Here is an 11,248-nt window from a genome sequence, read left to right as displayed (position 1 = left end):
CTGCAGAGCAAACGGTATAGAAAATTCAAAATGGCCATGCTCCCCAAATGCCTCTTAATCCAAGTGATTTTTCACCATCTTCAGAGGAGGGTTGAAAGACCCTTTGCTGCACCAAGAGGCTGAGGAATTCCCTATTCCCATTGAATAAAGATGGCAGTCTTCAGACACCAGACTTTTTGGTAAGTTGAAATTTAGCCTTTGGTCACTAAATAACATGCATTTTAGTCCTTGAAGACACACACAAGTGCACACATAGAGATCCTAGTTTGTATCCAAGTGATAAAAAAGTACAGGCTCTAAAAAAAGTACAGGATGCTAGAGCCTAAAATCTTCCTTTCTTGCTTAATCAAATCACTGCCCTCTCTGCTTTTCATCTTATAGCATTTCATTAAATTAGGTGCAAATATTTATTAAATTCCTACTGTGAGTTAGGCACCTGTTAGATATAGAGTAAGACATAAAAATAGTCTAATTTAAGTGACTCCCAAGAGGAGGAAATTCAACTGGCAAGGCTTCAGCTATCCTCCAGAGCAGTGGTTTCCAACTGGGGTGCCACACTGGTGTGCCCTGAACATTTCTAAAGATCAGTAAACAATTTTCAAAAGAAGTTCAAAGCATAGTAAGTAGTATTTTACTCTTTTTTTCGCTCAACATAATTTAAGTGTCCTGCAGAAGTTTAACTATAGGTTCAGATATGCAAGATAAAAAGGTTGAAAAACACTGCTCCAAAGTCACACATTTTCCCCCATCTGGGAGTATGCCATGGCCTCTCACTTTCAGTCGCCTGTGGGAAGAAATTGGGCTGCCATTGGTCTGGCATGGACATCTATGTGAGCTAAGATCTGTTCCTATTTATAATTCTCCAAGAAAACTTAGGACACTATTAGGAGAAAAGAGTGATCATAAATTATTTTGTGTAAAGTAAAATGTTTCAAAGTCCAGGGGCTACCATCTGTGTTTATGAACAGATGGAGAATGATTTGACCTTAGCATAACAGGAAGTTTTTAGTCAGTTGGGAAAGATTCTCCCAAGGAGATCTGACACACACCCTACAGATCAAGTAAAAATATGCTGATCTCTGCAGAGCCTGAAGAGCAAGATAGAAACAGACTTTGTGGCTTGTTCTCCATCTTCATTCCCACCCGCCCCTCCTTTTTTTTGAGACAGGGCCTGAAGCTCTACCCAAGCTGTCGCCCTGAGTAGAGTACCATGGCATCACAGCTCACAGCAACCTCCAACTCCTGGGCTTAAGTGAGTCTCTTTTTTGGAGGGGGGCTGGGTTTGAACCCACCACCTCCAGCATATGAGGCCAGCGCCCTACTCCTTTGAGCCACAGGCACTGCTTGCTTAAGTGATTCTCTTGCCTCAGCCTCCCAAGTAGCTGGGACTACAGGCGCCCGCCACAATGCCTGGCTTTTTTTTTTTTTGGTTGTAGCTGTCATTGCTGTTTGGCAGGCCCAGGCTGGATTTGAACCCAACAGCTCTGGTGTATGTGGCTGGCGCCTTAGCCACTTGAGCTATAGGCGTGGAGCCCATTCCCTTTTGCTTTTTAAAGAAAGTGTGGGTTTTTATCACTGAGTCAAAACTGACTCTGGAAGTATCCATTCCTGCCGCTATAACAAAATAGCTTGGATGGGTAATTTATCAGTAATAGAAATTTATTTCTCACAGTTCTGAAGGTTAGAAGTCGAAGATCAAGGCAACAAGCAATAGTAGATTTAGTGTCTGGTGAGGGCTGATCTGCCTCAAAGGTGGTGGCTTTTTGCTGTGTCCTAAATTGAAGGACAATCAGGTAGCTCTTTGGGGCCTCTTTTTTTTTTTTTTTTTTTTTTTTGCAGTTTTTGTCTGGGGCTGGGTTTGAACCCGCCACCTCCAGCATATGGGGCAGGTGCTCTACTCCTTTGAGCCACAGGTGCCACCCTGGGGCCTCTTTTAAAAGGGTACTAATCCCATTCCTGAGGGCTCTATCTATACAACTAATCATCTCCTGAAGGCCCCACCTCTTAGTACTATCACATTAGCAACTAAATTCCAACGTATGAATTTTGGACCATAGCAACTGGTCTTTCAGTCTTTAAAAACTTTCCTCATTTACTGGCTAGTTTTCTGAAAAGTGTATCGCTCCCGTGGCAGTTTCCAGAATCATCATATTGCAAACCAACTGGACCAGGGATGGATGCTGAAGGTCAAGATAAAGTACTTTTTTAAGGCTGGATGGTTTGAAGGGAGAGAAATTTGGTGTGTTTAATTAGAAACTGAAAGCCGGCTCAGCGCCTATAGCTCAACCGGCTAAGGCGCCAGCCATGTACACCTAAGGTAGCGGGTTTGAATCCCCAGCTCGGGCCCGCCAAACAACAATGACGGCTGCAACCAAAAAATAGCCGGGCGTTGTGGCGGGCGCCTGTGGTCCCAGCTACTTGGGAGGCGGAGGCAGGAGACTCGCTTGAGCCCAGGAGTTGGAGGTTGCTGTGAGCTGTAATGCCAGGGCACTCTGCCCAGGGGGACAGCTTGAGGCTCTGTCTCAAAAAAAAAAAAAAAAAGAAAGAAACTGAAAGCCATTATTTGTAGTGCAAGGTTTGGGTGAGAAGTTAAAAGTAAAACCAACTCCTGGAACCTGCAAATTATGTTCTGTTTTGTGAGATGGATAGCTGTCATCTATTTAGTTTTGTTTGTTTTGAGACAGTCTCACTCTGTTGTCCTGGGTAGAGTGCCATGACATCATAGCTCACATCGAAATCTTGGGCTCAAAAGATTTCTCTTGCCTCAGCCACTTGAGTTAGCTGGGACTACGGGCGCCCACCACAATACCCAGCTAGCTTTTCTATTTTTAATAGAGACGGGGTCTCACTCTTGCTCAGTCTGGTCTCCGAACTCCTGAGCTCAAGCAAGCCAACTGCCTCCGCCTCCAGAGTGCTGAGATTACAGACAGGATTAAACCACATCCCCACCCACAAATTTAGTTCTTGCTGTTTCCCAAGCCTCACCTGAATCAACTCGTTTAATCTTCATGACAATCCCTTGAAGTTAACGACCTTGTAGTTATTATTATCATTCTCACTTTGAGGAAAGAGAGGCACACAGAGAGAAAGTACTTTGTCTAAGGACACAGAGATAATAAAAGGCATAGTCTGGGCTAGCTGCAAAACTTACAGGGCCAGAGCAAAATGAGAATGTGGGGCCCTGGCCAGGAAGGCAGGTGGGGAGCCAGCTTCCCTTTTCACTATGGTTGGGAGACTCCAAGGGATTGCAGACTGCATTAGGTACCTGGATCGGAGTAGGCGAAAGGCTTCTGCCAGCCTCCGGGGCGCTGCCAGCCAAGTGCAGGGATAGCAGCTGCCTTACCCCACCCAGAGACAAGGCGCGGTGGGGGGGGTCGTGGGGCTGGGAGCTGCCCCTGTCCCCAATTCTCTTCGGGCCCGTGCCCAGGCACCCACCGGACGGGTGGATGACCACTGCCTGCGGAGCACAAGAGACTCCCCCTAGCCACACCCTCGGGCAATGAGACCCAGTTGCTGCCACTGATAAACGTGGGCAGCAGTTGTGAAGTTGGCAGAAGGCCAGCGTCCCAAACCAGACTCGGCAGCTGAAAGGACAGGGGGAGTGGTGGGAGGTGGGGAGTGGTGGGAGGTGGGACTGCGCATGGGCGGAGGCGCCAAGACGACTGCGCATGCTCCATTCCCCCTTCAAGCTTTACTTAAAAAACGCAAAGTTCACTTTATTAACAAAACCCGCCAAGCATTGAACCTTAACCCCTCATAAGTACAGAGTCCTATGTGACTGTACTAGGTGCGTGCCCTGCCTATAGGTACTCTCTTATGCATAGTGACTATGGTGGAAATCATGAAAATTCCAAGTATACTTTTGAAAAGCGAGAAAGCAAGCATTTGTTTAAGTCTGCCCTGCCATTCTACTTTGGAAAGTGTAAACTACTGTGAAATAGAAAGTGGTATTATTAGTTTTGACAAATAAATTCATTTTTCAATACCCTTTTAACCTTTCAATACCCCTGTAACCTTTTCTTCTTCTTTTTTGACATAGAGTTTCACTGGTTGCCCTTGGTAGAGTGCGGTTGCATTGTACCCGAATTTCGTTCTTCAGCAGGTTCCTGGTCTCAGTGATTCAAAGAATGAATCCACGGACCACAGATCAGTGGTAAGACGGGATTTATTTACAGAAAAGAATACAGAAGCACCAGAGCTCCTGGCAGAGAGTGAAAACCGAAGTGGGGAGAGAAAGCTCGCTCTCTTCTGTCTGTAGGCTCTTTGCCTAGGGGTATATATAGTCACATGGGGGCCCTCAGTAGTTACATTTAGCCTGTCTGGGACATCGTGTCTGGGACATGTATGGGTCATGTCTGGAACAACGTGTCTGGGTGGCAAATGAGTGACTACAAGCCCTTTCATTCCCAGGCCTACGAAATGCGGCTCCCCTGCCCACCCTGGAGCCTGCTGGTTCCGCTGCTGGCTGCCACTACACCAATATCGCCAAGGTGGAGGCAGCTGGTCTGCGCCTCTCTCCCAGCTCCATGAGCTGGCTGGGATGCCACTTGTCCTGTATCAGCATCATCATAGCTCACAGCAGCCTCAAACTCTTGAGCTTAGGCGATTCTCTTGCCTTAGCCTCCCAAGGAGCTGGAACTACAGGTACCCACCACAACACCCAGCTATTTTTTGGTTGTAGTTGTCGTTGTTGTTTGGCAGGCCGGGGCTGAATTTGAACCCACCAACTCTGGTGTATGTGGCTGGTGCCCTAGCTGCTGAGCTACAGGTGCTGAGCCTACCTTTTCCTTTTTATAACAATTATTTTATTTTTCTTTATTTCAGGTTAATACATATAAGGGTACATATGATTAGGTTATATAGTTTGCATTTGTAAGGTAAAGTGTGAGCTGTAGGTGAGTCCCTTAACCCAGCAGGCATGCCATATATCTCTACATTGTACTCTTCATCCAGGAGGTGAGCTGTGTACCCACTAGGTGGGAGTTTGCCAACCCCCTCTGAGTTTTTTTTTTTTTTTTTTTTGAGACTTCATCTGTTGCCCTGGGTAGAGTGCTGTGGTATCATAGCTCACAGCAACCCCACACTCTTGGGCTGAAGCAATCCTCTTGCCTCAGCCTCCAGAGTAGCTGGGACTACAGGCACCCGCCACAACACCCAGCTAGTTTTTCTTTTTTCTTTTTTTAAATTTTTTTTGAGTTAGAGCCTCAAGCTGTTGCCCTGGGTAGAGTGCTGTGGTATCATAGCTCACAGCAACCCCACACTCTTGGGCTGAAGCAATCCTCTTGCCTCAGCCTCCCAAGTAGCTGGGACTACAGGCGCCTGCCACAACGCCCGGCTATTTTTTGGTTGCAGCTGTCATTGTTGTTTGGCAGTTCTGGGCTAGATTCGAACCTGCCATCTTAGGTGTATGTGGCTGGTGCCTTAGCCACTTGAGCCACAGGCACCGAGCCTCAAGCGATTCTCTTACCTCAGCTTCTCAAGTAGCTGGGACTATAGGTGCCTGCCACAATGCCCTGGTTGTAGTTGTCCCTGTTGTTTGGTAGGCCTGGGCTGGATTCTACCAGCTCTCTGGTATGTGGCTGGTGCCTTAGCCGGTTAAGCTAGAGGTGTTTTTTCTTTTCCTTTCTTTTCTTTTTTTGCAGTTATTTTGGCCAGGGCTGTGTTTGAATGTGCCACCTCGGGCATATGGGGCAGGCGCCCTACTCTTTTGAGCCACAGGTGCCGCCCATCTTTTTCTTTTTTCTTTCTTTCTTTTTTTTTTTTTGGAGACAGAGTGTCACAATGTTGTTCTTGATAGAGTGCCACGGTGTCACAACTCACAGAAACCTCAAACTCTTGGGCTTAAGCGATTCTCTTGCCTCAGCCTCCCAAGTAACTGGGACTACAGGAGCCCGCCACAACGGCCAGCTATTTTTTGGTGAGGTTGTAGTTATTGTTGTTTAGCTGGCCAGAGTTCGAACCTGTCAGCCTCAGTGTATGTGGCTAGCGCCATAACCACTGTGCTATAGGTGTGGAGCCTAGTTTTTCTATTTTTAATAGAGACCTAAGCTCTTGAGTCCTGAGCTCAAGACAATCCACCTGCTTCAGCTCTTGGAGTGCTGAGATTACAGATGTGAGCCACCGTGCCTGGCCTTTGAGAGCATCTTTAAAAAGAAAAATTATCAGACGGCATCTGTGGCTCAGTGAGGAGGGTGCCCGCCCCATGTACCGAGGGTGGCGAGTTCGGCCCCCGCCAAACTGCAACAACCAAAAAAATAGCCGGACGTTGTGACAGGTGCCTGCAGTCCCAGCTATTCGGGAGGCTGAGGTAAGAGAATGGCCTAAGCCCAAGACCTGGAGGTTGCTGTGAGCTGTGTCGCCACATCGCTCTAACGAGGTCTTGCTATGCTGACTAAGAAGTCCTGGCAATCGAGCCGTCCTTTGCCTTAGCCTCCCCAGTACCTGGGATTACACCTCCGCTTAATTTATATAATTATAATGTTGAGAATTTGGGCTTTGTGATCGGACAAATTTGGGTTGGAATCCCAGTTCCATCAGTGATTAGCTGAAGATATCTGAACAAATTACTTGCACCCAAGTTTTCTTGTCTGAAATGGGGATAAGGAAGCTTAGTGGTGGCTCCAACGCTGCTAACCCGGTAGGCTTAACCATGGCAATCTAATCGGAAATGGGGCTGCAGCACCTGTCTTGAAACTGTTTGCAAAATCAACATGTCTGTTTTCACTTAGATTTTATATTTACTTGGAGTGGGTTTGGGAAAAGGGAGCACGTTGGGTTAAAAGTGTAAAAAACGAGTCACTGGTGAGACTAAAAAGTAACTATAAAGATATATAAGTTTTTTTCCACCAGGGTGAATTTCTTTAGAGCTGGGTCCTGTCATATTTATCTGTGTCTACCACAATGCTTGGCTTCAAACGTGGAATTTATATGAATTTTTTTTTTTTGTAATCGTAGCTAAAAATGAGGGTTTCATCAGTAACTTGGGGGGAAATTAGATAAAATAAATCTTTTAAAGGCCTTTGATATTGTTTTTGTTAGAAAAATAAATGGGAAAAATGAAGTTGACAAAGTCAATACTCAAACTTATTCCTTAGTACCTGTTAACACCTGGTTTGTCTTATTTTTTCCAACATTTATAATATAAATCCAGGACGTCATTGATGTAGATTTGGAACTCATACGGCGATATTAGATATATCACACTTTGGGACGTTTTATTCCTAAGCAACAAGCAAAAAGAAGAAAACGCCTGCTGAGAGCCACAGCCCTAGACGACTCAGTGACCTCAGGATCATTGGACGACGGCGACATCCTCGTTATCCAATCGTAGGGAAGTCCGGAGAAAACGCTCTCTGGATTGGTTAGAGGAAACATTTCTCCAGGTTTATTCAAGAGGCTTGGGCCAATGCGGTGGCTCCCGTCTGTAATGCCAGCACTCTGGGAGGCAGAGGCGGGTGGATCGCCTGAATTCAGGAGTCTGTACCAGCCTGAGCTAGGGGGAGACCCACCACCCGCGTCTCCACTAAAAATAGAAAACTAACAGGGCTTTGTGGCTGGCGCCGGCCTGTAGTCCCAACTACTTGGGAGGCTGAGGCTAGAGGATCTCTGGAGCCCAAGAGTTTGAGATTGCTGTGAGCTATAACCATACGAACTCTATCCAGGGAAACTGGGTGAGACTCTGTCTTAAATAAATAAATCAATAAATACATAAATTCCTTAAAAAAAACAAAAACCAGAAAGATTTGGGGCAGGGCTCGCGGGGCAGCACCTCCGGCCAGAGGACGTACGTGGGGGCGGGCTTCGCGGCAGGAAGGTGGCAGACCTGGGCGGGTCAGACTCGCCTGCCACAATGGCGGGGGCGGAACCTTCAGCCGCGGGTTCCCGGCTCGCGCGGAGGTCTGGCCGGCAAGCGCGCCGAGTGGGCGGGGCCGGCGGGGCTGGGCGGGGCGAGCGGTGTCAGCGGCGAAGCCGGATGCGGGCGGCACCGCGGCTGCCGCTGCCCTGGGGATGGGCGGAGCCCCAGCCGCTAGTGCTGGTGGCCTCCGCCGCTGCCGGAGCCAGAGTCCGAGCCCGAGCCACCTCTGCTCCCTCGCGTCGCTGCTTCCCGGGGCGGCGGTATGCTGGGGAAAGGGGTAGTTGGTGGTGGCGGCGGCACCAAGGCGCCCAAGCCGTCCTTCGTGTCGTACGTGCGCCCGGAGGTGAGGGGACGCCGCGCGGGCGGGGCGTCGGGCTGGAGCGGCACGGGAGGGGGACTTGGGGAGCCCCTTCCTCACGGCGGGAAGGGCGGCGGGACGCTTCCTGCCTGTGTGCGGGGAGCCATCAGTGAGGCTATTGGGGCCCTCCGGCGCCTCGCTCCGGGCCGTGGTGGGGACCCCCTGGAGGGGCAGGCAGGTGTAGGAACGCGGGGCCCAGTTCGCCGGCTACCCGGTGAAGGGGCCCAAGCCCAGAAGGCACTGGGACCCGGAATGCCCTGGGTACACTGGGTACACAGTGGGCATCTTTGAGAGGAGAAGAGCTGGGGGTCAGGCCCATGTTTGTCTTGCCCTCGGATTTTCTTGGTGAGCCTTGAGAGAGCTCGCCTCTTTCAACTGCCTGCTTCTAAGTGCCATTTGATGCTGCTGGCGAGATACTGTGCACCTATTCCCGCCTCCCTTCAGCACTGCCAGAAGAAACTGTGGGTCGGCCCTGGCCTCAGCCAGCCTCTGCCTCTCCCTTATGAATTCTCCCTTGTCGCTTCTTTTCCTTTTCATTTCACCCCATTCACCATTATCCTTTCCACCCTTTCTATGTTATTCTGGAATTTTGCTGTCAAGAAGTTCGTTCTTTCATTCATTCAGAAAATACTTTTGAGCTCCATGCCCCTGGCAAGACACTGTTCTAAACGCTTGTGGTGTACCTAAGTGAACAGAACAAAGATCCTCTGCTCTCCCGGAGTTTATTTGAGGGGGAAAGGAGAAAGAGTAAACCGTAGATGTAATACATGAGTAAATTATATGTTGTATTAGGTGCTAAGCATCATGAGAATGAAGAGGCAACCTTTTTCTCCTTGGAAGGTGGTGTGAGCCAAGACTTAAAAATATGGGGTATCTGATGGAAGAATAGTCCAGGTAGAGGGAACAGCCCTCAGGTGAAGGCCTTAGTGTGGGAGTGTGGAGGGTTAGAGGAGTGGCAAGGAAGCCAGAGCGTCAGAGGCCCACTGTTTGATGGAGAGGAGGTTAGAGAGATCAGAACTTGTAAGCCATGCTGAGGGCTTCTTGAGCAGTAGTTCCTAATCCACTGCCTAGATGCCTTATCATCTTGGATTTCTGAAGGTTTTTTCGCCAGCTTCTGCAGAAGTACTACTAAATTCATTGTCTCAGATGTCTTCCCTAGCAGGTGGGCTATGGATGAAAGGTCTTAATCAGGGACTGCTTTTGTAAGACCTCCTGGGGCCTAAAGCCTTTGCATATGTTACTTTAAATTCAAGATGTGTTTTTAACGGTGGGGGAAAAAAAAAAGAAAAAAAATATATATATATGTTTTGTTTTGTTTTTTGAGACACAGTCTTACTCTGTTGCCCCAGGCTAGAGTGCAGTAGCATCAGCCTAGCTCACAACAAGCTCAAACTCCTGGGTTCAAGTGATCCTCTTGCCTCAGGCTCCCCAGTAGCCTGTACTACAGGTGCCTGCCACAAAGTCCAGCTCATTTTTCTATTTTTATTTATTATTATTATTATTTTGAGACAGTCTTAAGCTGTCACCCTGGGTAGAGTGCTGTAGTGTCATAGCTCACAGCGACCTCTAACTTGGGCTCCTCCAAGTGATCCTCTTGCCTGAATTTTTCTATTTTTAGTAGAGATGGGGTCTCACTTTTGCTCAGGCTGGTCTTGAACTCATGAGCTCAAGCTGTCCATCTGCCTCGGCCTCCCAGAGTGCTAGGATTATAGGTGTAGGCCACTGTGCCTGTCCTATTGTAACCCCCCCCTTTTTTTATTTTTTTGAGACAGTCTCACTATGTGGCCCTCGATAGAGTGCTTGGCATCACAGCTCACAGCAACCTCAAACTCTTGGGCTTAAGCCAGTGGTTCTCAACATTCCTAATGCTATGAACCTTTAATACAGTCTAAAGGGGTCGTGACCCACAGGTTGAGAGCTGCTGGCTTAAGTGATTCTCTTGCCTCAGCCTCCCAGTAGCTGGGACTATAGGTGCCCGCCCGCCACAAGGCCTGGCTATTTTTTTGTTGTAATTGTTATTGTTGTTTGGCAGGCCCAGGCTGGGATCAAACCTGCCAGTATGCGGCTGGTGCCCTAGCCGCTGAGCTATAGGCGTGGAACCTATTTTTCTATTTTTAGTAGAGATGGAGTCTTGCTCTTGCTCAGGCTGGTCTGAAACTCCTGAGTTTAAGGGACCACCCCACTTCTACCCAGGCCTCCCAGAGTGCTAGGGTTACAGGCATGAGCCATTGTGCCTGGGTGAGAATATTCTTGAAATGGGTCTTATTTTTAGTCTTAATTTAAAAATACAGTAGAAATTCTGTAGGTTGACCACTGAAAGTAATGTAACAAGCTGGTCAACCTACAGGGGTGGTCAGCAATTAGGTCTTCTATACTGTCCAGTCTGTGAAAATTAGGTCAACTGAAGGAGGTGATTAACGTAGGAAGGTGGTCAACTATGGAGGTTCTGCTATACAACTCCCTCTGTCAGGGTTATCTTAAATTTTCAGCAGGCCTTTCTTGCAATATCACCTGTAAGCAAGGTGGACAGTTTCTCTTTGTGTCTTTTTTTAGAGTCCTGTTGAAGTACAGCTGAGTTTAAAGTGTAAGTGGAAAGTCTTCTGAAATGTGGCTGGAGTTCAAGAATGTTCAAATTTTTCATCCACCAAGTGCACATGTTGTAATTAGACATGTTTTCCCTCTTTGCCCACAGTGCCTGATACGTTTCCTTTGAGGGATAATTAGAGAAGGGAGTGGTTCAGCTCCAAAATAAGCCTGAAGTGGTCACATTTTTCAGATCCTTATTGTTGGCAGGATTTTTTTTTTGTATGTGTGTGTGTGCATTAAAATAATACTGTGTACACAATATGCTTCTTCTTTTGGCTCAACATATTATATAACAGAGGGTAAGGTTCTGAACAAAATTGTGAATTTTTTTTTTTTGAGATAGAGTCTCATTATGTCTCCCTCGGTAGAGTGCTGTGGCATCACAGCTCACAGCAACCTCAAACTCTTGGGCTTAAGTGATTCTCTTGCCTCAGCCTCCTGAGTAGCTG

At 47.8% G+C, this 11,248-nt stretch overlaps 1 protein-coding gene across 1 annotated transcript in view; it reads left to right on the top strand.

Moving 5' to 3' along the window:
* Positions 1-7,985: 7,985 nt before the first annotated feature.
* Positions 7,986-11,248, top strand: part of MTMR12 (myotubularin related protein 12) — a 91,547-nt gene continuing 88,284 nt past the window's right edge. Inside the window, exon 1 of the mRNA XM_012807068.2 lies at positions 7,986-8,198. Coding sequence (XP_012662522.1) covers positions 8,118-8,198 — 81 coding nt within the window. The 5' untranslated portion in view covers positions 7,986-8,117. The remainder of the gene's footprint in view (positions 8,199-11,248) is intronic.

This window comes from Otolemur garnettii, unplaced genomic scaffold (assembly GCF_000181295.1).
Source record: "Otolemur garnettii isolate 467f Iridium unplaced genomic scaffold, OtoGar3 scaffold00063, whole genome shotgun sequence".
Lineage (NCBI taxonomy): Eukaryota > Metazoa > Chordata > Mammalia > Primates > Galagidae > Otolemur > Otolemur garnettii.
The sequence above is the reverse complement of the archived record's forward strand: the minus strand, read 5'-3'. Positions and strand labels throughout refer to the sequence as shown.